Genomic DNA, 27,850 nt, shown 5'->3' on the forward strand with positions numbered 1-27,850 from the left:
GGTTCATGGTATTGGGGGGGGGAATTACTGGAGGAGTTATCATTTTGTTCTCATCATCTTCTGCGCATGCTGATGGCTCGTGTTTGAGCTTGGTCAAGGTCAACCGTCTCTGCATACCAGCTGAATTAGGCCACCTTAAGATAACCCCACATGACATCTTTGGAAGTTGCACATTGAACATTGGGCTGGGGAAACTGGGGGGAGGGTCTTGGGTAAATGTTTGATATGTACACGTTTGCGCTTTTTTGCTTCAGATCTTACTTCACTTTAGCTGTTTTCATTTCACGTCCAGTAAAAGTACCTTTACCTCTACTCAAATGGAGTTAGGGATTTTCTTTCTTAGATACTGAATGAGGCACACCTGACAGGAGGTCTTTTAGTCCAACTCCCTGCTTAGGCAGGAAACCCTACACCACTTCAGACAAATAGCTATCCAATCTCTTCTTTAAAATGTCCAGTGTTGGAGCATTTACAACTTCTGGAGGCAAGTTGTTCCACTGATTAATTGTTCTGTCAGGAAACTTCTCCTTAGTTCTAGGCTGCTTCTCTCCTTGATTAGTGATCAGTTCTAGTAGTTTCTTTCATGTTTTTAATCAGTACTTGTGGCAAACTTTATATTTCACCAGTCAATGATTCTGGTTAGTACATATTCATATCTTTTTTGAGAGCAGGGACTCATATCGTTAAGTAAGGACATCTGAAGCCTAAGATGGGAAATGACGTCAGATCATCTTCATGGTAACTCAATAAGATGAGTAGATCAGGCTGAGAAGTCCGTCCTAGCTTTATAGTTATGCAGAGCTGATCAGATTGGTTCAAGGTTTCATTGTTATGAACTGCAGAATGCACTACTTCCATTCCAAATGCAGCTCCCAAAGAGATCAAGAGTGATTCCTTCAGCCATGAGCTGTCACAATAGATCCCAAATTAAAAAGCCTTGACTTTACTGCTTGTGTCAACATCTTCCACTGTGCTATTGCAGATTTCATTGCTAATTGGGAATAAAAACAGCTCATAGGTTAAGTTGGCCCAGTTGGAAGCCTAGAGCAAGATGACCATCTTCCTCTCTTTATGGTTGATAGAAGCCAGTTGGTCTGATAATTAAATCTTATTTAATCCCAGCAAAACCTGAGAGCAGCTGGCTGGCTTAAGGGACTCATCTATCAGCACCTGCTGTCTAGGGCAGCCTTGTCATTTGGACAGCATGAAGTAAAGAAAATCTGTAGGTAGCAGATCTGAAATTCTCTCCCAAATTTGTAGAGAGGAAAAGGTTGGCTGGAAGCTTTCTTTGAATTTCTCCAGGGGAAGGACATCTTTCCAACTGTTTCTCAAGGGTGACCTTCTAACCGTACAATAGCTTGCCAAGATTGCAAGATGTCTCCAATAGAAAACAAACTTGGCTGGTTGGTCCTCTGTAATCCTTCCATTGCTGAAGTTCTCAGTCATCCAGTTAGGAAGCCTGAAGCTATCCTCCCTATCTGAAAAGCAAATGCATTCCTTCAAAAACAAGACACGAAATTGACTAAGCCATCAAGTCATTGTTGACTCCTATTGACAACATAGTTTTCTCCATGACAACCAGATATGAGACATAAAAATACAGCCTCTTCTAGGAAGAACCCAAGGAAATATTACATCCAACTCAATTGTTACATACCAAACATCAGAGATGGGGTGCTTTCCACCTGCTATGCACATCATTTTTTTTCTCTTCCATATTTGCTGTTGTTCTAAAGCCATTCTAAATGCCCATACTTTTCTTTTGAGAAAAAAAATCCCATAGGAGGAGCAACCTCCTGGTCTCTTCTGTTAGAATTTAAGGAAAGTGGGAAAAGCTGATGAAAACCAAGAGAGAACTTTTCAATGAAAGTAAGGGCTCTTTGACAACTGAGCTAACTAGGAAAGGGTTATACCATCAACAATGTACCAATCCCAAGGATTTCCCCAACATTCCCTTCTCCTTTAGTAGAATATCAAAAGCAAAATTTCTTTCATTACACTGAAAACTAGTGAACAGGTTTTTCTCTAAATCAAGGAATAAATACATTTGTAGAAAAAAAATTAGCAATGTGTAACTTGTTCAGCCAGCTGTAACCTTGCACACAACCTTAGAGATGTTGTCACACATATAAATGAAAAATTCCTATTTAGTGGTAAGACCTCTGGAAAAGATATGAAGGCTGACTTGTTCACACATTTGGTATATTTTAATACTGAGTTTAGTACCTAATAAAGGATATGTATTGAAGGTCACATTCTACGATAGTAATTTCCCATTGTTCATTTCTCACATCCTGATGAATTTTATCTCTAACAAAATTCTATTTCTAACAGTTTAAAATTTTGTTCTTTCTTTCTGGGAGTATGATCAGTATCAGTTTTGGGGTTTCTCACATCGGTTTCACATACGTGAGATAGTAATATCTCCATTTCCTGTGTTTCTTCTATTGTCATGGTAACTTTTATTTTGATTTCGTGTGGTCTTCTCAAAAGGTCCCACTTAAAAGAAAGGCAAGGTATTTATGCGCAATGTAGAAGCCAACCAAGAAATATTTCCTCATTTATGTAGGCAACTAGATAATACCGAGTCAAAATAACTGCTTCTACAAATTGGTATTGTGCATGTAACAAGATGTGGGAAGCTACAGCAGCTTTGAAAACATGTGATTTTAGAGCATCTCTTACGGCATTAGATTTAAACATTTATGTATGGGATAATGCAAAACTAAGGATTTCTGCAGATATCGCCTATTTATTTTTAATGTGTGATTATGTTCGCATCTCCATATACTTTGAAGTTATCTCTTAAAAATAAGAGTAGAAAACATAACTGATGATAAGAAAAAACCTTTGTGGATCAGGCCAAATCTAATAGATCACACACAGCACACAAGTTGTGCAGGCTTAGTGTGTACTATAGATTTATTTAAACACATTGCAATATTGCCATTACTGTATGTTTAAAACAGAAAGCCCTATGTGTTTTGTTTTTTTTGTAACAGAAGATCATTTACTTGTTTCTCCACTCCCCCCTCCCCTTCATATTCCACTTAGCCACTGTTTTTAATTTCTGGACAAAATTTTTAAGCTCCAAATTAAAAAAAAATTATGGCCAGTCTTTCTACCTGTCCCAACACTCAGTCCGATCACTGCTCCTGTTCCAAACTTGGTCTGGATATCCTGGCTCCAGAGCGGTCATTGAACAATGGCTGCCACCCCTACAACCGGTCTGGGGAGCTTGTTTTGGACTTGCTGAGGAGCTTGCCTTGCTCCTCACGGTTGTTCAAAATGCCTCTCCTTCTTCACTGTCCCTCGAGGACGGTTCTGGCTCAAAGACCTCCCAATGGCGGTTTGCCAGCTGGGTTTTTCGCGAAGCTCCTCGGAGCTCACTATTTTACCAGCCGTTCTCGACGCGATGCTTCCGGTTTCCTCAACATCATTTACTTGTGAGAGCATCTCTATCAGCCTTGCATCTGCAATTGAGTGAGAGTGATAATTAGCAGCTTTGAAACCCCAAAACTGATGTAAGATGTTTGATTAAATTTTAAGTGAATAACGGGGCACAGAGGTCTTCCAGAACAATATGGAATTGAATCCTGTCTCATTTAAACCTTTACTGCAACTTAAATATAAATTTAGTAATTATGAGAAGAAGGAGCTTCCCTTACTTTTCATTTGTTTTTCTTCAGAATACCTTGGCCAAGGCTTTATATGACAACAAAGCTGAGTGTCCAGATGAGCTAGCCTTTTGCAAAGGAGACATCCTGATAGTTCTTGAACAGAATCTCCTTGGGAGTGAAGGTTGGTGGAAATGTTCACTTCATGGGAAGCAGGGCTTGGCACCAGCCAATCGCCTCCAGCTTCTTACTTTGTCACAGGCTCCTTCCATTGAACAAGATTTTCAAGCACTGCCAACCAGCCCTTGGGCTACCTATCAGGCTCCTTCCGCACATGGAACTTCTGCCCCATTATCTGTCTATGAAAAAATGGATGGTTGGATTAATCCGCCTTCAGCTTCATCTTCTACTTTATCGTTGTCCACACAAGAAGGGTACAAAGGACCAGCTCTGGCTGCTCAGCTGCTCAGTGAAAAGACCGAGACTTCATCAAATCAGGTAAAGGTGCATGCTACTTGTCAAATGGGGGAAAAAATGTAATAAAGGTAGGAAGAAATGCATTAAATCTTTCCTTTACATCAACTCTCCAGCTATTTCCCTTTTGTTTGTAGGCATACACAAAGACACAGAGATTTATTTCTGTCTGCTTGGATTAAAAACATTGAATTTTAACTCTCACTGTCCATGACTAAGGAGTTGTGATCCCACATATCCACAGGACACTGATTTGAAGAAGGCTGTGTTAGATATATAAACAATGTACTTATACACAGAAATTGCAGTCCACTGATAGACCACTTCAGAATTTCCAATGGATCATTGATTCTTAATTTAGTTAGTTAAGGTTAATATAAATAGAATGCAATCTGTTTCTGTGTTACATCAGTAATATTTGATGTACCATTCGGTAAAAATTATAGTCAACAAGTTTGGAACACTCTTGAAAACCTGGAGCTCTTCAAATTTTGTTTGGATGTTTCGACTACTTCTTCCCAAATTCCTAATCAGTAAGGGTGAGACATTACGGTAGTTGTCTGGTTGCCAGGTACAAACAACCAGACCCACTCATGTAGAGTTCAAACTAACTACTTTATTGTTCTCTGCCTATAATACAGAAATCTCCCCAGTTTGGCAGCTTTCACCTGGGAAAGACTAGATAAGGCTGAAATGCATGGTGTGTGTGTGTGTGTGTGTGTGTGTGTGTGTGTGTGTGTGCGTGCATGCCAGACCTTGACCTCTTGTGTTTACGTAATGAGTCCAGATTAATTCTCTGCTTCAGCCCTCCTCCAGATTGGGATAGGCTCAATCTAGAGGGAGAAGGCAAATTGGGGACAACTGGTTTACAATAATAACAATTCTTGCAATAATTTACAATAACAAAGGAAGCACTTACATAGTATCTTTATGAAATTCAAACCAATTTAAGAGAGCCCAATATATAATATCAATTTCTACATTTAGAAATTGGGAGTACCCTCTGCTATGAATACTTGGGGAGTTTAAAAAAAAGCACAGAATTATGTAGCCTAATTTCTTCCCGATGTTTTGGAATATAATTTCCATAAACTCTATATACTTTTTGGGCAATATAATGAGATGAGGGTTGCAACGAAAAATTACTTAAGAACACCAGGAAAACCAAAACCAAGAATGAAAGAAATCGCCCTAACAATTTTTATTATTTTATATTATTATTATATACTTTATTCATTAAACATGAAACTCAGTTAATTGAACGTTTAAAAATGTGTCACAAATACTATTGACTGTCATTGACTGTTGTCATTGTTATTGTTCTTGTTGTTATTATTATTATTTGTAGTAGTGGTAGTAGTAGTAGTAATAGTAGTAGTAATAGTGGTAGTATACCACCCATCTCGTCACCAGGCACCCTTGAGTGACAATGTCATCAGCTTGGCTTTCAAGAATCCTTTACTTAAATCATTATTGGAAGTAGAATGGCAGGCTAGGTGACATTTTTGGGCTGATCTGATAAGTCCATGATCTTAAGCACTTGATAGGGCTGGTAAAGTATGGTAACTATAACTAGCTTTACCAGTTCTGTGAGCGAAGTTGTTAAAAAAAACCCCACCAAGCTTTCAAATGTTACGGTAATCCTGTGAACGTACAGTTTTCTCAAGCTACATCTGGCTTATGACTGCAGTTGTTTCCGCAGAGAACAAATGTCCTGTGGCAATTCTTCACCACAAACACATATGCTTAAAGAACACATGTGATGAAATGCCCAGCTAGTGCAGGAATAGAAATAGAGTAGTTGGCTAGAATCACACAGTCAGCTGTAGTAGCATCAGCTGTTGCTGACAACCTGCCAGATTGTTATCCATCTCTTTTAGAGTCTAATATGACATTTGGCATATGCCTCAATTTTTAGTGTTTCTTCTTTGAAATTTCCTACTAAGCAGCAGATAATTCACAATACGGTGCTTCTACCTCCCCCCTCAAAAAAAAACCTCCATTCAGTTTTTTATAATTGAACTACTAAGTACCTATAAAATTAATATCTGTACATCTAATCTATTCTTCAGATCCCTGCTTGAAATGTTTAATATCTTCATCGTACCTGTTTTTGTATGCGATAGAAGAAATGTGAATGCTAGTTGTGTATTGTAATCTTTGCATTTGTTTAAATCAGATTTCTTAGCCCAATCACAATTTTAAGAGGCAGGAGTATCTGAGAATTATTCAAAATGTAGCTTTGAAGAGTCACTAGTATTTAATACCAAAGTGGTACAATAGTTAAGAGTACTAGAATAAGTTCAAGGAGATATTGGTTTAAACCTCTGTTCATTCATGAAATAAATGGTGGGGTAGACCACTAGACCAAGGTTCTTTCCTCAGTGTTGCAACTTTTATATCACTGATACACAATCCAACCTCTATTTTCTTGACACTCTTCTCTTATCACTGCTTCTCCCATCTTCATCATGATAGGGTTTTTTGGCTGATTATTGTGGTTTCCCTGCATTACTGAATTATTACCATTCTGGAGATTTCATGATGAGTGAGTGGTAGTTAGCTTTTATATATATAGAATGATTGTTATCCTCGAAGAAAGATAAGTTTCAGATCTGCAATATCTCCCCATGTTCAATTTTAACTTGGAATGGGACAGAAGGAAGAGGATACTTAAAATCAAGAAATTTGTATTTGTCCCTCCTTTCCTTTTTTTTTTTTGTAATTAAAAAAGGTTGGTAAAGTGGCTAAAGATACATTTTTAATGAATTGTTCCAGCTCCAGCTGCATCTAGCAGTTCAAAAGCATGCAAATGCAAGTAGATAAATAGGTACCACTTCGGTGGGAAGGTAACAGTGTTCCGGTGAGCCTCGGCATATACTCATGCTGGCTACATGTCCACAGAAATTGTCTTTGGACAATGCTAGATCCTGCGGATAAAAAACAGAGATGAGTACCACATCCTAGAGTTGGAAACAACTGCAAAGGGAATATCTTTACTTTTACCTTTACTCAATTGGGAATTGTGTCTTTTTAATTTTAAAACATGTACTTCTATAGTTACACAAGAAAGCATAGATCTACTGTACTTTGAGGGATATGAGTGGCAATGGGTTATTTATGTCACCTAGTTAAAGGAATAACTTTTTCTGTATGAATCTCTACCCTACTAAAGATTATTAAAGAAATCTGCTGTACAGGTAGACCTCAACTTTCAAGAGTTTGTTTAGTGACCATTCAAAATTACAACAGTATTGAAAAACGGCACTTAGGATCGTTTTTCACACTTACGACTATTGGAGTATCCCCCATGGCCACATGATCAAAATTCAGATGCTTGGCAATTGACTCATATTTATGTCTGTTGCACAGTGGTGGGTTCCGGATCCCGTTCCAACCAGTATGATTGGAACGGGCCCGGCAGCATCCACATGGACGCGTGCAGCATGCACACATGCATCCTAGCACCGCCACGAGCCTCTGCGACGCTCCAGTTGCTCCGCACAGCAACGCTCAGGCGCTGTATGTGCCATGCGCATGCACAGAAGCCTTAAAAGACAGATAAGGAGCTCAGGCAGGTGGGTGGGCCCTCCCGAGCACCGTACCAGAACGGAATCCGGTGCTCCGGGCAGGCTCCGGTACGCCCGTACTGGGGCGTACTGCCTGCAACCTACCACTGCTGTTGTAGCATCCTGGGGTCATGTGATCCCCTTTTGCAACCTTCTGATAAGCAAAGTCAATGGAGAAGCCACATTCACTTAACATCCGTGTTACTAACTTGACAATTGCAGTGATTGACATCTGCGGCAAGAAAGTTCACAAAACGGGGCAAATCTCATTTCATAACTGTCTCACTTAGCAACAGAAATTCTGGGCTGAATTATAGTCAAAAGTTGACAGAATTGATCCTTTAACCATCCTTTTAAAATACGTCATTTTATAGAGACTTTAATTGTTGATCATTTGAACTTTAACAAAGTTTAAATTGATTTTATGCTGTTGTTCTAAACAGTTAGCAAACTTTAGCCATCAATAACAAACCTAACTGTAAATATATATATATATACATCTCAGGTTTATTCAGTGGTGAGATGTAACTGGTTTAACAACCGGTTCGGTGAGTGCACGCTTCACCCAAACCGGTCCGAACCAGCTGAATCTCACCCCTGGGTTTATCCAGTTTCCTTGACGGATCAGCCAAATACTTAGATAAAATGAAGCAGCATAAATTCTTGGTACCTTTTCACTAGATTGAATTATCTAATTTGCACACTATTCAATAATCACAAAGGACGTTTTGCTTCTTTTGTGTGACCTTAATGTCATCCACCAGCAATTAATAGGTTAGTTTGGGGGAAAAAACACAGCAATTTCATGAGCAAACAACAAAAACTTTTGTTCATAACTGTCTATAGGAGAAGCACCTTTTTATTAAATGGTTAACAAAGCCCAATGCAGCATCAACTTGAAAGAACAGCAGCTCATAAAATATTCACAGGTAATATCAGTGTCATTTTGATTTCATCATTTCCCTCTTCTCCCAAGCACCTCTTCACTCTTCCGAGAGCTACATGGGCATCAGCTCTGGAGAAAAGAAACAACGTCTATGACATTCCAACATCCCAACATTCTGGATCCTTGTTGACTCAGGTGAGCATGATGGTGAGCATGGCAAGTGGATGGTTGAGCATAGTTGCCATCATTGCTTGATTGGCAAGGTTGTATTAAAGTCACTTATCAGAAAAGAAAATGGAGGGAATCTGAAAAATTGAGTAGATTTAGTTTTAGATTTATTCTATAACTTGGATGGTGATCTTTTTTGAGCTCAGCATGTCAAAAATTTGGAAAATTCCTAGCTCGACTCTACTCTGTCTCTGTCTGTCTCTCTGTCTCTCTGTCTCTCTCTGTCTCTCTCTCTCTGTCTCTCTCTCTCTGTCTCTCTCTCTCTGTCTCTCTCTCTGTCTCTCTCTGTCCCTGTCTTTCTGATTCTCTCTCTCTCTGTCTCTGTCTCTGTCTCTCTCTCTCTCTGTCTCTCTCTGTGTCTCTCTCTGTCTCTGTCTCTCTCTCTCTCTCTCTGTCTGTCTGTCTCTCTCTCTGTCTCTCTCTCCCTGATTCTCTCTGTCTCTCTCTCTGTTTCTCTCTCTCTGTCTCTCTCCCTCTCTGATTCTCTCTCTCTCCCTCTGTCTCTCTCTGTCTCTGTCTCTCTCTCTCATGCATACACCAACAACAACAACAAAAGAGAAACAATTCTCTATCTGCATTCCCTATCTAGGCTAACATGAACAGTGGCACTTGCCAGCATCACTAAGGCTGGGCCTGAAGTAGATAGAGGCCCCAGGCTTTCACTTCAGCCCTATCATTATTCATCTTCTTTTAATGATCCCATAATCTCTTGCGGGGTGGAGTCTGGGCAACTGAATGGAGCTGAGCATTGCCACCAATGTGGAGGTGTTTTTCAGCAAACACATTTTCATTGTGCCCAGAGAGGGAAATATTTGCCTCTCCCTAGGATCGAACTCACAGCTTCCTGATTGTGAGACGAGAGCTCCACCACTAGGCCACTTCAGCCCTAGCATTATCACTGCCACTAAAAAGGCTGCCTTACACCATCCTCACTGGCTCAAGATTTCCTTCCATCTTTCCAAGATTGGTAAAATGAGGACCCAGATTATTGGGAGAAATATGCTGATTCTGTAAATCAATTAGAGAGGGATGTAAAGCACTGTGAAGCAGCATATAAGTCTTAAGTGCTATTGCTATTCCCCAAGGTGTACCAGCCTGTCCCATACTAAAGAGGTATCTTCAGTCTAACTATTTTTGCTCAATATTGCTGAAACTCTTAGATGAGAATCAGGAAATAAAGCCTTACTGTGTAATTGTTTCCTGGGTTGTTTGTAGATTGCTATTTCAACCTTATTTTTACTGGAATATGTCCTTTCTAAATTGTGTAAGCATTTCTAGCACTGTTCCATAGCAAGCACAAGGAAATGTCACTGCAGGGTTCAACAAATTGCTGCCTTTATGACAATCAACAAAATGAAGATTCCTATCTCTCCCACAAGAGCTGATACATATTTTGGACAATCAGCCTGATCAATCCATCGATCAGAATAGAACTGGAAGGGACCTTGGGAGTCTTCTAGTCCAGGAGCGTCAAACTGACAGCCTGCAGGCTGGTTGCATCGCGTGCAGGCCACGCCCACCTCAGCTCCGCAAAGGAGAAAAACGTCGTGAAACATCCCATTACGGGAACGTGACATGGCGAGTTTGACACCCATGTTCTATTTTGTTCTTTTTTTTGTGTTTTCTTACGATGAGGTCATGAGAGCTTTTTTATTTTTCTTTAAAAAAAAAAACACAAACATGTCATCATTTGTCAATCATTAAAACATTGAAATACAATTTTTTTTTTGTTGTGTATACCCCTCCCTCCCTCCACCTCCCCATCCCCCCTCCTCCTTCCCCCCCCCGACTTCCCAGAACCCGTACACGGTATGGATTTTTAACTAGCACAGTCTAAAATCTATTGAGAAAAAAGAAATAAAGAAATTAATGACATTCTAGATTGAACTTAGCTTCTTCTTACTGAACTGACTTTTAACAGTTTAAATCATTTCTGATCTTAAGCATAGGCTAACTGGAATTTCTTAGTCCCGTATTTATTTTGTATATAGTCAATCCATTTTTTCCAGTCTCGTTTATATCTCTCATTTGAATGATCTTTGAGATATGCCGATATTTTAGCCATTTCAGCTAAGTTTGTTACTTTCAATGTCCATTCTTGGATTGTAGGCAAGTCTTCCTTCTTCCAATATTGCGCCACCAACAGTCTTGCTGCAGTTATCAGGTGCAGAATCAAATTGGTCTCTACCACTGTAAAATCAGTACATATACCTAGTAAAAATAACTGAGGAATAAACTTTATCCTTCTTTTAAAAACATTTTGCATGACCCACCATATTTTTATCCAAAATGCCTTGACCTTTTGGCAGGTCCACCATATATGATAATATGTAGCATCGAGAGAACCACACCTCCAACATTTAGGCTGTACATTCGGATACATAGAAGCCAACTTTTTAGGATCTAAATGCCATCTGTAGAACATCTTGTAAAAATTTTCTCTCAGATTTTGAGCTTGTGTAAATTTCACATTTCTTACCCAAATTCTTTCCCATGTATCCAACATTATTGGTTCCTCAATATTTTGAGCCCATTTTATCATACAATCTTTAACTAATTCTGTTTCCGAATCCATCTGTATTAATACATTATATATCCTCTTTATATGCATTAAGCTTTGATCTCTTATTTGTTTAAACAGATTATCCTCAACTTGAATAAAACCAATTTTTTGATCTATTTTCCACCTAGCCTGTAATTGCCCATACTGGAACCATGTTTGAATTACCTTCTCCTCTTTTAATACCTCTAAAGATTTTAATTGTAATACCCCCCTTTCTGAGGTAAGAAGCTGTCTGTAAGTGAATCTGTCCTGTTTTTGTGCTGTATTCATATTTTCAATTGCATGTCTAGGAATTGCCCACATGGGTATCTTGTCATTTAATTTATATTGGTATTTCTTCCAAACCCGCAATAAAGCATTTCTTAAAATATGACTTTTAAAGTTCTTATCCAATTTTTTGTTGAATAGCAGGTAAGCATGCCAACCAAATACCAGATCGTGTCCCTCAATGTTCAATATTCTATCATTGGTTAAATGAATCCAATCACTAATTACAGATAATACCACTGCATCATAATATAGTTTTAAATTAGGTAGTTTCAGTCCTCCTCTCTCACGTACATCTTGCATTATTTTCATCTTTACCCTCGGCTTCTTTCCTGCCCACACAAATTTGTTGATACCCTTCTGCCATTCTAAAAGGTTCGCATCTTTTTTAAGTATAGGTAACATTTGGAAAAGAAATAAAAATTTTGGTAAAATGTTCATTTTCACTGCCGCTATCCTGCCCAGCAAAGATAAGTGCAATTTCTCCCATTTTTTCATCTCTGTCTGTATGCTATGCCAAAGTGGTTCATAATTATGCTTATATAACTTCCCATTTGAAGTTAAAATGTTGACTCCAAGATATTTGACTTTTTTAACTACCTCACATCCTAGCATCACTCCTAATTCTTCCTTTTGTTTAATATTCATATTTATAGCTAATGTTTTGGTTTTTCCTAAGTTTATTTTAAAGCCAGACACTTGACCATATTGATTAATCGTATTCATTAAAACCATACTGGATTCCTGCGGTTGTTCCAATATTATGACCAAATCATCCGCAAAAGCGCGGACTCTATATTCTTGCTGCCTAATCTTGATCCCTTTTAAACCATCCAAGCCCCGTATTTTATTCAACAATACTTCCAAAGTTATAATAAACAATAATGGGGACAAAGGACAACCCTGTCTTGTACCTTTTCCAATTTGAATAGAGTCTGTTAAACTTCCATTGACTATGATTTGTGCTGTTTGCTGTTGGTATATTGCTTTAATTGACTGTAAAAAATTATCTCCTATCTGCATTTTTTGCAATATCTTCAGCAGAAATTGCCAGTTAACTCGATCAAAGGCCTTCTCAGCATCCAAAAATATAAACGCAGCAGGGATCTGGTTGTTCTTTCCCAAATATTCTAATGCATTAATAATTAATCTGACATTACTTTTCATCTGTCTCCCTTGTATAAAACCTGTTTGGTCCGTATGTATCAATTGTTGAATGACCAACATTAACCTATTTGCTAATATTTTAGTAAAAATTTTATAATCTACATTCAGTAATGAAATGGGTCTATAATTTTTGGGTTGAGTAGTATCTTGATCTTCTTTGGGTATCAAAGATATAAACGCTGTCTTCCAAGATGGAGGGACTTTACCTTCCGTTTGAATCATATTAAATAATTCTCTAAGAGGTTCTACCATTTCTAACTGTAAGTTTTTATAGTAAACCGCTGTCAAGCCATCTGTACCTGGTGCTTTCCCTGGCTTTAATTGCTTAATTACCTGCAGGATTTCCCCCGAGGTTATTGGTTGATTCAATTTTTGCCTGTGTTCTTCTCTAACTGAAGGTATTTTCTCCTTGTCTAAATATTTGTCTATGTCTAAACCATTAATTTTATCCCCTTTATACAGTTCTGTAAAAAATTCCCAGAAAGCCTTTTGAATCTCTTCCTGTTGGAACACCTCCTTCCCTCTGTAAATCAGTTTAGATATATTTCGAGTTTTCCTTTTTTTCCTAATCTGATAAGCTAACCATCTGCCAGGTTTGTTTGCATTACAAAAAGTATTGTGTTTTGCATATAATAAATTAGTAGCTACCTGGTCAGAGATCAACATGTCAAATTGAGATTTTAATATGTTAATAGTTTCCTTAACCTTTGTATCGTCTGGTTTCCTTGTTAACTCGAGCTCTTTTCTCTTAATTTCCTCTTCCAGTTCTGTTCGTTTTAACCCTTGCTTATTTCTATGTGTTTTATTTATATTCATCAAAACTCCTCTCATATACGCTTTGCTTGCATCCCATACAAATTCCATAGATGTACCCTTATTCATATTCAAAACAAAATATTCAGATAGTAATTTTTTACAATCATTAATATAGTTTTCATATCTAAATAAATTTTCATTCAGTCTCCAAAACCTTCTTGCCTGCACTACCCTTCCCAACTCCATCCAAACTGGGTTATGGTCCGAAAGGACTCTAGCTGCAATCTTTGTTTTCTTGACCCTAGAAAGCAAATCATTAGTGGTTAGAATAAAATCAATCCTTGAAAGGGATTGATGCCTGTCCGAGAAGAAAGTGAAGTCGTATTCCTCTGCATTTCTTTCTCGCCAGATATCTCTCAATTCAAAATCATCCATAATGTCAAAGAAGGATTTGGGTAACTTTGCTCGCATCTTGGTATTTAGGCGGGAAATCTTCTTATCTCTCTTAGTGTCTATCACTCCATTCAGTCACCCAATAGTATACAGGAACTATAGTCCCACTGTACTAATTTAGCATGAAGATTTCTATAGAATCTATCTTGCTGTTGATTGGGTGCATAAATTCCCAAAAGTAATGTCTTTTTCCCTTCTAAGATTAAGTCTAAAGCAATATATCTTCCGAAGGGATCTGCTTCTATTAATTCAGCTTTCATATCTTTTCTTAAGTATACAACTATACCATTCTTCTTTTCCATAGCAGAAGCTGCAAAATGTTGACCAAGTTTTGAGTTGATCAAATATTTTTGATCAGTTGACTTGATATGAGTTTCTTGCAAACAAATTACATCGTTCTTAAACTGTTTAAGATAATGAAATATTTTCTTCCTCTTCTGTGGAGAGTTCAGTCCGTTGACATTCCATGTTAAAATCTTAGTTGTCATCTTTGGTTGGTTGAAGCATTTTTAGAGCTTCCTGCACGGCCTGTTTAACCTTAGGTTTAGCTCCTCCCACTGCTTCCAGATTTGTTGTTGTAGTTCCTTGATCGATGGCCGATGATTGTTGATACTGTTGCTTCTTAGCTTGTTTCTCCATACGTCTAGTAGTCATGCGGCTAGGTCTTGGTTCCATAGCACCTTGCACTTCTAGAGAAGAGAGATGCTCCATCTTGTCTGGTGGTTGTGTAGTTTGCTGTCTATCCTGTCCTTCTTGTGGTCTTTCTCTAGGTCCAGGTGGTGCAGGGTGTCCGGCCTTCAATATATTATAATAAAAATCTCGGGCTTTCCATACAGAGTTGAGGCGGTACCTTTGCTTATCAAATGTAAATATGATGCCGAATGGTGCATCCCATCTATACTGTATCTGACGGTTTCTGAGTTCTTCGGCCAAAAAAGCGTAGTCTCTTCTGGCTCTTAACATTTGAGGTGGTATCTCTTTCAAAACAGCCAGGTCTTGACCGCCAATTTGAAGCTTAGTGTTATAAGACGCTTGCAGTACCATATTTCTGGACTCTCTTGTAGTAAAATATATAACGATGTCTCGAGGAAGCTGCTTCTGCTTTGCCAGCCAGGAGTTAACGCGGTAAGCTTTGTCAATTTGCCAGCCTTGGTTGGTCCCTGGTCTTCCCATCAGGCGGTCAAAAGCTTCCGATAGGGTCTGTTTCAGGTTCTCCTGTTTCTCCTCACGCAGCCCCCTTACTCTTAATGCGAGCTCCATTTGTCGGTACTGTATCATAATAATTTCTTTTTCAGCATTTTCCACTTTTTGTTCCACCACCTCTGTTTTCAATGTCAAGTTAGCATTGGCATCATTAAGAACCTCTAGAGTATCTTCCACTCCAGAAATATGTTCTGTTAATACAGTTACAAGACTCAGCATGTCGTCTCTAATTTTATCAACCTTAGCCTCAAATTTCTCATACAACTCCTGTTTAAGTCCTTTTATTTCACTTTTAATTTCACTTTTAATTTCTTCTTTCATTTCTTTTATTTCCTCTTTTCTCTCCTCTCTATTATCTCTAAATTTATCTTCCATTTTAATTGTCTGTGCATTAAGAGCCTCGCTTAGATTACTCAGAAAAAATTCTTTCGTTAACACATCCCCAGCAGGGGGCGTAGGAGGCGGAGGCTGCAGCTTTGTGCCAGGCACTGAGGATGTGCCCCTGGAAGTAGAGGGTGACGACTTCAAGTTAATATTTGGTTTTGAGGCCATTTCAAAATTTGTCTGCCTGCAGTTAATAAAACTCTATAGCCTAAATATGCAGCTTTAAGTAAAGAGGCTTTTATTTTGAAGTTTAAGGCTTAGCAAAACTTTCAGTGAGTAAACATTGTAACAAGACCGTTCAACAGATTCATCACCATTTAACTTCCAAATAAGCTAAGTTAATAAAGGAGTAAAATTCTTCTATTGTGAGACCAAAACATTTGATAAGCTATCTCTTTTGTTTTGAATTCTTTTGAAGTCTTGTAAGAATTAGCAAAAAGTGTTCGTTATTACCGGAGAAACCAGCCTGCTCGGCGCCATTTTAAAAGCCTCTGAGTAAATAATTTTTCGGAGGAGAAAAAGAGAAGAAGCTAAAATGTTGATAAGCAATTATTGTCCTCGCAGTAAACGGATTCAGCTCGTGATAAGATTAAATCAAACAAAACTTAGAGCAGAGTGGGAGAGACCTACTTTGTCCTGCACAAGGCAGTTTGAAGTTCCCAGCACGGACAGCCGTTCTGCCTTGGGCTAGCCCCCCTTTCCTTGCAAGCACAAAAGCTGCAAAAATCGAAGAGCATTTGCCAGCAAAACAGTTTCTTCTTTCCCTCTTGCCTGAAGGATAAGAAAACCTGATAAGACGTCAGATGGAAGATCCTCTAAACAGGTACGTAGCCAGGAATTCGGAGGCAGCTGATTTTTTGCTGCCCCACACCAGTAAGCTCCTCCCAGGAAGTCATGACACCCATGTTCTAGTCCAACCCTCTGCTCAAGCAAGAGATCCTATACCATTTCAGATAGGTGGCGGTCCAGTCATTTCTTTAAAACCTCCAGTGATGGAGCACCTACAACTTCTGAAGGCAAGCTGTTCCACTGCTTAATTGTCCTCACTGTTAGGAAGTTTCGCCTTAGTTCTAAGTTGCTTCTCTCCTTGATTAGTTTCCATCCATTGTTTCTTCTCTTGCCTTCTGATGCTTTGGAAAATAAGTTGACCCCCCCCCCCTCTTCTCTGTGGTAGCCCTTCAAATCTGGAATACTGCTATCATGTTACCCTAGTGCCATAGTGGGAATCAAATAATTTAACAACCAGTTCTCTGCCCTAATGACCAGCTGGGTAGGCATGGCTCGGTGGTCATGTGACTGGGTGGGCGTGGTCAACTCAACCTCACTCAGGTCGATGGGCGCTTCGCCTTAGCTGTTACAATGTAATAAGGGTTAACCGGAGAGGCAGTTTCTGGAAGCAGGGCAATAAAGATTAGGCTAGAAACAACACCAGAATCTTTCCTTCCTGCCTTCCTTACAAGATTAGCCCCGTAAAGTGGAAAAAACCAAAATGAGATTTCTTCCAACAACCGGTTCTCTGAACTGCTTGGAAAGTTAACAACCGGTTCTATCGAATAGGTGCGAACTGGCTGAATCCCACCACTGCCCTAGTGCTTTTTTTCTCTAGACTGGCCATACCCAATTCCTGCAACCGTTTTCATGTTTTGATCATGGATGCCTGTTCATGACAACCTGTGACATCTTTGGTGATGCAACATATTAACATGTTACATTTGCACCAATTTTGGACAAGCATCTTAAAAGTTGTGCACTTTGTTTTTAGAGTTTGAATGTGTGTCTTTTGTAACACTTCCCTTACAAAATCTGGTTGGCTCTAAATCTTCAATGTTCATGTTTTGTTTTGTTTTAAGATACTCTGCCATCTAGTGCCCATATCCTTTCGGTGCATTGTGACAGAGCCCCCTTTATCTTAAGTAGCCTTCTCCAGCCTGTGTTCTGGATGGAGATGGTGCAGGTGCAGCTTATGTATCTAGAAGGGACAAAGTTAGAGAAGACGGTCATATACCAAGGAGCCATGCAAGCCTTGGGGCTCTTTCCTTGAGATTTGCTTAGACCTCTATTTAGCTTTTATCTGGGTATCGTTGTATGTTAGCTCATTTATGTTTAGTTCCAAAAAGATGGACATTGAAAAACTTGAGATGCTTCACAATCAGGGGTGGGTTTCGACCGGTTCGCACCGGTCCCTGCGATCTGGTTGGTCGCCGAACCTGGAAGTAAGTAACTTCCGGGAACGGCGAAGTCCCCCCCCCGCGCCCGCGCGCGCCCGCACACCCGCGCCCGCTCCTTACCCGGTTTTTACGAATTCTGCGCTTTCCACGCATGCGCAGAACGCATACAGCGCCTGCACGATCCTCCAGGAGCAGCTGGAGCATCGCGCAGATGCTAATACGCATGCGCGTGCCGCATGCGTGCGCGAGGACGCCACGTGTGTGTGCGAGGACGCCGCCGGCCTCGTTCCAACCGATCCGGTTGGAACGGGGCGAGAAACCCACCCCTGTTCACAATGATGCTTTTCACACAACTCCAGAGTTGCTCATTAAACTACAAAACCCACCACCCACCCACCATGGAATGTGAAGTACAGTATAATGAGATTATTGAGCCAATTCACCTCCTGCCCATCTTGCAGGCTAATATTTCACAGTGTTGTTTATTTCTCATTCCAAATTTTAAGCAACACTAGACTACCATATTTTTCGAAGTATAAGACGCACCTTCCCCCCCTCCCAAAAAAAGAACATGGAAATGTTGGTGTGTCTTATACACTGAATGCAGCCATTTATTGCCTCCCAAAGACCCACTCCTGCATCTCATTTTTGCAAAAAATGGGTTAAAAACGGGGCGTTTTTCGCAAAAATTGAGGCATTTTTCTCTTTCTCCAGCCCGGAGAAGCACTCTGCACATTTCAGCAGGGCTGGGGAAGGAGAAAATGCTACACTTTTTGCAAAAAACAGCCCATTTTCCAGTCATTTTTTGCAAAAACAGGGGCATTTTTGCCTCCCCCCCATCCCTGCTGAAGCCTGCAGAGTGCTCCTGGAGGGCAGAGAGGACAAAAACTTTTTTTCTTACTTACCTCTTCAAAATCTTGGTGCATCTTATACACCGGTGCGTCTTATAGTCCTTTAACCTTCTAAGCTTCAGCTTAGCAGTCTCCAATAAGCCAGTTCCAGGCTTAAGTGGTTTTTAGGGCTGTAGCCTTTGGTTAGTCCCTCTATGGTAGCCTTTTCACTCTGAATGTATTCAGTGACAGTGGTTTCCATTTTAAGTTTCCATAGTGACCTAAAGCGATATCGTTAAGTAAAATAGAAATAAAATACTATCACAATTGTTGGCCCTTGCTTGAATTCTGTCCTCTACAGTTGTCCTACAGTAGGTTACTGCCTGGTGAACTTCTTTATACTTCGATTGCTAAATCCTGTTCCAACTTAACTTGCTTAGAAAAGTCCCACATACTCACTGAAAGATCATCTTTCCTCACTTGATGCTTTCAACTCTGGATGGAACTGATGGATGTGCAAATTCACCCATCAAGAAGAGGTCAGGCTGGAGAAAACTGTTGTATGTGTCATAGATATCCATGCTCTTATTCCAGCGTTCATCCAAGAATGCAAATGAGAGCCAAATCAAAGGAACTCTGTATAAGTTGCTTATCAGCTGAAGGAAATATATAAATGAATGGCTAGTGGTAACAGATTTTTTTTAATGTTGAACTCTTTCATTAGGACCTTGCCACTCCACCATCTTCTAGAAAGGACTCCAGAACATTTCCGTTCATGGAATGGTGTCCAGAAAAGGTGCAGAAACTTTATGATATCCCATCAAACCCTGAAAAGTCAAGATCTTGCCCATGGCAAGACTCAGCAGTGGAAGATGTAAGTTGGATCATACTTGAATAAATATGTTCTGAATCATAGAGATAAGGGGGATCACATGCTTCCAGATGTTGGGTGAAAAGGAAAAGAGAGTGAGATGCTGAAAGTTCCTGGTTTTATGGTCTGTCTGGCGTTTTATCTTGATCTTGTATTCTGATTGGTTGTCAGACTCCCAGGGGCAACTCTGTAGGCTATGCTTTGAGTCCTAGTTTGGTTGAGCATTGCTTCTTCCCAGGTGCCCTGTGGTGAGATGGATAAAGGGCTAATATTATCATGCCTTAATCCCATCACCCTGGAGCTGAAGGAGGAAGATCTTTGTTATGTAGAATAGATTGACCCAGGCTTTTAAAATGGCCCATTGACAAAGGTGGGGGCTATTAAGGGTGCGTCTGCTTCTTGCCTAGAAAGTTGGTACCAGTTTCTTATCTGTTGGTTTATTATTACTGTGCCATTTTTGTTCTACAAAATATAGATAGATAGATAGATAGATAGATAGATAGATAGATAGATAGATAGATAGATAGATAGATAGATAGATATAGATATAGATATAGATATAGATATAGATATAGATATAGATATAGATATAGATATAGATATAGATATAGATATATATCTCGAAGAGAACAGAAATGAAGGAGTAGAAATAATCTATCATTCTTTGTTCTCCTCTCCAGATGTATGTCATCCCAACACCGTCACCTAAACCCATTGCCAATCCTGCGGAAAAGCATTACAAAACGTTACCAAATCTTTGGAAATCGGAATGGATCTATGATGTACCCGTGGCACCAGACAAAGCAAAATTAATACAAACTTCTCAGAATCATTTCCCTCAGAAGCATGCACTTTATGATATACCACCCAACAGGTTCAATCCTGAAACCGCAAAAATATCTCCAATAAAAGATAAAGGGAAATCAGTAGATCCAAAATTGTATAATATTCCACCTCTACATAGGAAATTAACTTGTCCAGAGCTTCCTCTTTATGATGTCCCCTCCACCCGCGATACATTTGTGCAACGTCCAGCCAGCAACTATGATGTTCCTTCCAATGTTCTGTCTACCAGGATTGAAAAGGAAAGCCAAAAATTGACTCATTATGATATTCCAAAAGGAACACCTGTTGCTTTGGCACAACGGAAAGAAAATAACCATAATTCAGGAGATAACCTATACATTATGCCTTTGCCATCATCCACAGAATGCAATGTGGACCAAGATAGATTGTCCATTTCAAGTGAAAATAGCAGGACCAGCACCATATCCACATTGTCAAGTTCTTCTACCGACTCCTTTTCATCTTCAATTTTATCAACGTTTCCAGAAGACCTCAAAAAAGAGACAACTATGGAGCTTGAGTTGGCTATAGACACCCTGACTAAACTACAGCATGGCGTATCCAGTTCCGTTGCAAGTCTAATGATTTTTGTGAGCAGTAAGTGGCGATACCCAGAATATTTAGAAGAAAACATTGAGGAAATCCACCGAGCAATCGATCACATAAAAGTGTCTTTGGGAGAGTTTTTGAAATTTGCTCAAACTATTGAAAGAAATGCAGTTTTGGGATCGGACAGTAAACTTCAGGCAAGAATTAAAAAACAACTGAATGTTCTCTCAGATTCCTTTCAGATTTTGGTACACACCAGAGAAGCCTTAAACAAATGCAAGTGGTCACTTGAGATTCTAGCTGTTAAGAAACCTCAGAGTAACCCAGATGATCTGGATCAGTTTGTTATGGTGGCCCGTACCCTACCCGATGACATTAAGAGATTTTCATCTATTATCATAGCTAACGGGAAGCTACTTTTCAAAAAGAGCTGCAAAGATAAAAATAGCAAGGATTCTAAAGCGGGTGTAGAGCTTAAAATGAAGAAATTTGGCCAAGAAAAGCAAGGAGAAGATAATTCTGTTCTCATAAGTAGTTTGAGCAAAGCAAAAGAAAATGATCTCTATTCAACAAAGAGAAGTCTTTCTGTCCCTGAAGACTCCTCTACTCATCTACAGGTTGGTGTGGTTGGAATCACTGTACAAATGACAACATTTGAAAGTTTCGAGACCCACTTTGGTATAGAGATTAAGGCACTAGGCTAGAAACTGGGAGATCATAAGCTCTAGTCCTGCCTTTGGCACAAAGCCAGGTAGGTGACCTTAGGCCAGTCACTTTCTCTGAGCCACAGGAAGGAGTTACTAGTAAACCACGTCTGAAAATCTTGCCTAGAAAACTGCAAGGACTCGTCCAGACAATTGGCAGGAGTCAGTATTAACTTTAAAGTACAAAAACAATAACAACATACGAGTGAATCCACACACCTGCAATGGCTAGGGATAGAGTAATGTAATTGGATAGATAATGGGAACTGGTTGAGTGCCTGGGACTGTGATGGTGAACCCATGGCACATGTACCCTAAGTGGCATGCAGAGCCATGTTACCTGGCACACTCGGTGTTACTGATTACTTTATATATTCAACCTGTAGTGCAGTTGCTATCTGAATTCAACCACATGGAGGCTGCTTAATGTAGCAAGCATTTGTCATTTTTTTTCCAATAGTATAGAATGCAATATTGTACATCAGTGTGTTCTGATAATATATTCAACGTCACACATACTCAAACCAGCATTCTCACTGAATTAAGGCCAGGGGTGGGCACTACTGCCGGTTTGCTTATGTGCGTGCTGTGCACACATGCACAGGGCAATTTAAAGTGTTCTGCACATGCGCAGAACTGAAAAACAAGAGAGAGAGAAAAACAAAGAGAGAGAAAAACACGCCCCTGAACTGGAAACCAGTTCAAGGCAGTGACAGGGACTGGGTTGCTGCTGGTTCCAGCGGCCCAAGCCACCAAACTACTACCGGTCCGACTGAACTAGTTGGAACCTACCACTTGTTAAGGCCAGTAACAGCTGAGTTAAAGGGCAACAGAATTTTAGCCACTATACCGAAGTGTCATACTTAGGAGTGTAGTCAGTATCAGTCCCAAAGCAACACTGGATCTTTGATTCTACATTACTGATTGAATTTAACAACTGAACCAGCTTATTTTCACTCAGCTGCGGTGTAACTCTAACTGCAAAATACTGCTCACCTGCTCTACAAACCTTGTAAGTGATCCAAAGCGGGGGACATTTTCATCTCTATCCCTCTTTGGAATTCCTGTGTTCCAGTGGATTTTAATGGAAAAACTTGGACGTATCCCAGCAAAATTTGCCAGAGTTTTGTCTGTTTCTCCCTTTCTGTTTGCAAGATCAGTCAGGTTTTCCAGTTCTTTCCTCTTCCTTTTAAGTGGCATGGGAGACAGAATAGGGGAGATTGCTTCAAAAGAACTGAATTGGAGCCAGTGTAGAAATACCATTGCAAGGAATTCCAATTCAAAAGTCTACATGGTGTAGAGTTCTCTCTCTCTCTCTCTCTCTCTCTCTCTCCCTCCCTCCCTCCCTCCCTCCCTCCCTCCCTCCCTCCCTCCCTCCCTCTCTCTCTCTCTCTCTCTCTCTCTCTCTCTCTCTCTCACACACACACACACACACACACACACACACCTTCATCCAGGACTTCTGCTAGCTAAAAATAAGATTTCCACCAAATTATTATTTTTTAATAATGGATTACTTTAATGTTATAACTTAAATTTCTCTTTCATCTTGCTGGTGCAGGGTCTTCTTCAGTTTCTTTCACTCATACCTTCCCTGTATCAGTGGGCTGCTGGCCCATTTCCCAGACAACTGAAGAATACGCAGGCATCTTTCCCAACCATCTCTGGAATCCTTATCAGGCTGGGAACAGATCGTTACAAATGTAGTCACATTATAGTTAAAGATGGTGAGAAACGTCCCTAGCTGAACAAAAAAAAAATGATGTTATTAAGCTGTCCGTGGGATTCTGCAATTACAGGAAACAGAGCAGGGGAGCCAGACATTCCTTTACAGATAGTGAGAGCTTTATTTTTACTTTTGCAAACATTAGATAAGCGTGCATTGCAAGTGAGAGAAATATGCCAGTTGAAGGGTTCTATCAGATGGTATCATTTTCTTTTTGGGTGACAAGGAGATGAGGGAAGTTTGGGTGGCTGTGAGATCTGCAGTGCCTTGTGTTCTCATCTCAATCATCTCAGCATTCTGAGGTCCGCAGGAAATCAATCAGGTGTGCTTTAAATGGTTTAAGGAAAGACTGTCTGTGGAAATAACCTTAATGTTAAAACACACATTATGCGTGCGGAAGCTTCTATGCTCTATCAACAGAGATTTAATAAAAACTTAAGTAGGGGAAGCCACCCTCCCCCCCCCGAGAGGAATGAAATATTTTGAGGAATACTAAAAAAAAGGCAGATTATTATATTTCCAAAAGAGAGAAATGGAGAAACATGTTTTTTAGAGGCAGAAAACAATCCCCACTTTCCTTAATAGCCCATAGCAGATGCCAGCACTTAAGAGATAAAGAGCTTATTCAAAGAAAACAAGTATCTAGATAGCTCTGTTAATAAGCAAATACCCTCAACCAAGAGCCAAAACAGGATGAAAGCCATTAAGCCACAATAGGAATTACCCAACATCCTTGAGAACACAAGCCCCTTCACTGTATCACGTCAGAGCAGCCCAAACTTCAACCAAACTTAGCTCAGACAAACACCTAGGATTTGTACTTTGTCTATAGAGCAGGGGTGTCAAACTCGTATCGTCACGGCAGCGTCATGTGACATATCGGGACTTCCCCCCCTTTGCTAAACCAGATGTGGGTGTGGCCAGTGTGTGATGCATCTGGCTCACGGGCTGCGAGTTTGACAGCCCTGCTATAGAGCCTGCTATGACCCCTACATAACTCATACATGGGAGTCTGACAACAGCCAATAGAATACATGTTCTTGCACAGGAACAGGAAGCTCGTGTGCAAAGCCCCCCAAAAGGTATAAAAGGCACCCATTCTGAACTCCATTTTGTTAGCTGCCCATCTGTTTCATCAATAAACAGACCCTCTTTCTAATCAGCCTTCAGCCTCCATTTTGTCTCTGGTGCCTTTCTCCTGGCTTGGAACAGGAATTGGATTTTTCTTCCCATGCAAGCAAGGGAGAGTTCCTTGACATTTGGAGACCTGCTGCCAACACATTGGGCTAGTTGGGCGAATAGCTTTATCACTAAGGCATTTTTCTACTTTCTTAATTGCAGCATTTCCACATACTTTGTATTTCTGATGAGAGGAAGCATTTTAAACAGCCTTTCTCATCTTGATACTAGAGCAGGGGTGTCAAATTCAAGGCCCAGGGGCCAGATCCAGCCTGCAGGATACTTAGATCTGGCCTTTGGGGCTGCCCTGGAAACAGCAAAGGACCGGCCCGTGGTATCTCTTCCAGTGAAAACGGCGCTCACAAGGGCTGTGTGTGGCCCACCCAGACTGTTTTTGCTGGCAGAGAGTTGCAGGATGTTGTTGCAGGCGAAAAATGGAGCTCGGGAGCCCATTTTTGCTGGCAGAGCACTCGGGCCACCAAAGACACCCCCAACATGACTGATGTCGAGCTGGCCATGCCAACCCAGCCCCCCAAAGTCATACACAACCCTGATGTGGCCCTCAATGATATCAAGTTTGACACCCCTGTACTAGTAAAAAGATCTTCCTACAGCCAGTACAACCACTGATAGGATATCCAGGACAAGCTACACAACATTTATAGTGGGAATTCTCAATGTTTTTCTTCTTTTCATTCTCTCCAGAGTTCTCCACCTACCATGAAAGAAAGGACTCTCAGCAAACAGGATCCAGATAACCGAATGATACTCTCCAGCCTCTCCAGACTGTATTTTGGAGCTGTCCAGAAAGCCATCGGTGTCTTCCACAAAACTCTTAGCGATAATCGGACTCCTGAAATCTTTGTCGCCAAGAGCAAGCTGATCATTATGATAGGCCAAAAGCTGGTGGACACCTTGTGTCAGGAAGCCCTTGAAAAGACCAACCGAAACGATGTCTTGCGTGGCAGCAGCACATTTTGTGGCTTGCTGAAAAGTCTGGCAATTGCCACCAAAAATGCCGCCATGAAATATCCAAGTTTTGAGGCGCTTAAAGAGCTTCAGAATCAAGCCGATGAATTATCTCAATTCACACAACAATTTCGAGATATGATGGAATGAAGGAGTACTGGAACAATTCAAAAGGCAAATTTGAACGTAACGCTTGGGCGGGATAAAGTACATCCATGTGAACGGGGTGGGGATGTAAGTTGACTCCCCTCTCTGTGTCTCTTAATAAAAGCTCCAGCCAATACTGAGCGAGAGGCCTGCAAGAGTGTCTTCTCCCAATGTTTAAACAGGATTAAATTCTCCCCATTGTCAAGAATGTTGATATAAAGATTTCCTGAGAAGAAGCTTCTCTTTGTATCAACTTGACATTTATCCTCAACATCCATACAGACAGCAATCTTGAATAGGTAGCTTGGGATCAAGGTTCAGTTTATACAACTCCATTTAAATGTGTCTGTTCTGTTGAGGCTTAATGTGTCATTAAGACTCTAAGCGTGTTCACAAAAACTGTGTTGGATTTTTAGACATGTTAGGGTTTTTTATTATTACAAAGCATGTGCGTCTGTCTGCTTGAAGGTAACTGTACTGTAGCATTCTACCCCATAGAGATGTGGTGAGAATACATTTAATAAAAACCTGACAGTAAATTGATATGACAAGATTAGGGCTATTTAGAAGGCTTTTATGAACTGTTGCAATAGTGCTCAGGTTATTAGCCATTCTTGCAACCATTCACTTGGTTGGATAAACTCTGGTGGACTCTTTTAAGATGGTGCAAACGCTACTGTGACTAACCATGGTTTCAGGTGTAATGGTATATTATGAATTATTTATACAGCAAAAAGCATGGTAAAAAATAGAACTTATTCAACAGTCTGGTAATTACTAATTTGTCTCGGCTCTGTTATTTATCTAAATTTCTCTTCTTTCTTGTTTCCTCCTTGATACAATTGCTCCTTTTAAAGAATTACACTGTCTTCATATCAACAAACTTGCACTTTGCTTACAGTTCAAACAGGAGCAATATTCACAAATAGGGGAAAGGGCATCATTCTGTGTGATTGTACAATGAGAGATTTAAAAAAAAGGAAAAGTAACATACAACAAATAAAAGGGAATCTTCCAAACCCTTACAACCTTCAAAGGAACTAACTAATGTCTCTGTGTGAGTGTGCGCATATATATGTATGTGTATGAATATATGTATGTATGTAAAAAGAAGGTACTAGGCACAGTTAATCCTTCCTTGTGCATGTAAGGTTGCTTAGACCAAGAAGGACTTGCTTGCTCTATAATAGGAAAAATCAATGTAAATGTTTGCAAAATAACTATTAGTCTCTTGCTTTTAAGATACTCAACATAAAAAAGATAAAAATAATTGAATTATGGATTTGAAGATCATTATTAAAAACCCAATGAACTGCAAGAGGAAGTCCTTGAGAAAAGCTGGGTTTGCTCTTATAGTGATGAGGAGTAAACAGAAATTCATAAAATGAGGTTCAGCCCTCCCCCAGCATGCATACACAGCAACAGTATTGTTCTCTTTAGGGCAAAAGACAGGATTTTGTCAAACATTTCAAAAGATTTTCTAAATGTTATTTTATCAAGTCACTTTCTGGCATTACAGAATACACTGAACCACAAACAAAATGACCTATGCTGAACACACTAACATACTAACTTATTATGTTATATGGCTGTGTCCATTAAGTCATTACCTGCCCTTATGCAAACACAATGCATAAATATAGACCCAGAGTATTGAAAATGGATCTTTTGTTGTGCAACAACACTCTTTTCTAATCCACTACATTTTACAAGGAAGAGGAAAAGCTATTATTCATTTGTAACCCATTTGCCACTGGTTTTTCCACCTTGAATAGAAAACTTATTGAATATTTTTAATTTATTCTGCTATTAATTAAAACAGTTCAATATTTTTAAAAGCTTTGTCAGAAAATACCACATGCTGATGTTAAAAGAATCTGTTCACTACAATGAACATAAATCTTTTCAGGCTTATTAGACTAAGTGATGCTTAATATGTATCTGGGGGTTGAACTATGAAGTTGTTGGTGCTCTCTAAGTTTGGTTATTTACTTTCATAATGAAAACTCATCTCACAATAAATAGAACAAATCAGAGTTTCAACTGGGCTATTATTAGCATCTTAGACCAAGCTCAATCCAAAAATGCCAGGGAATTCTAGGAAACTTGGTATGTAGACAAACTAGTCTCAACAGAGGTAAACTACATTTTCACACTATTCAAGAGTAAATTAAAAAAAAACATAGAATCAAAAAGACTAGACACATTCTCATATTCAGATAAGTAAGGATCAACACTACACAAGCAATGAATCATCTAATATCCTAATCAAGGAACTATCAAAAAGAAAAGCA

The 27,850-nt window shown here is 39.7% G+C and overlaps 1 protein-coding gene across 1 annotated transcript; it reads left to right on the forward strand.

Moving 5' to 3' along the window:
• The first annotated feature begins 3,644 nt into the window (after positions 1–3,644).
• CASS4 (Cas scaffold protein family member 4) lies at positions 3,645–26,747 on the forward strand. Its single transcript, XM_032218607.1, has 5 exons — positions 3,645–4,115; positions 8,637–8,741; positions 19,290–19,439; positions 20,117–21,448; positions 25,146–26,747. Exons 1-5 carry the CDS (start codon positions 3,645–3,647, stop codon positions 25,557–25,559), a joined length of 2,472 nt encoding a protein of 823 aa, XP_032074498.1. The 3' UTR covers positions 25,560–26,747.
• The last annotated feature ends 1,103 nt before the right edge of the window (positions 26,748–27,850 follow it).

Source organism: Thamnophis elegans, chromosome 5 (assembly GCF_009769535.1).
Source record: "Thamnophis elegans isolate rThaEle1 chromosome 5, rThaEle1.pri, whole genome shotgun sequence".
NCBI classification, from domain to species: Eukaryota; Metazoa; Chordata; class Lepidosauria; order Squamata; family Colubridae; genus Thamnophis; species Thamnophis elegans.

Bases quoted from the DNA above. Each gene is read 5' to 3' on its own strand.
- CASS4 (XM_032218607.1), top strand. From the start codon at position 3,645: ATGAGAAGAAGGAGCTTCCCTTACTTTTCATTTGTTTTTCTTCAGAAT. The intron at 4,116-8,636 runs GTAAAGGTGCAT...TCTTCTCCCAAG, and splicing joins CCGAGACTTCATCAAATCAG to CACCTCTTCACTCTTCCGAG. The intron at 21,449-25,145 runs GTTGGTGTGGTT...CATTCTCTCCAG, and splicing joins ACTCCTCTACTCATCTACAG to AGTTCTCCACCTACCATGAA.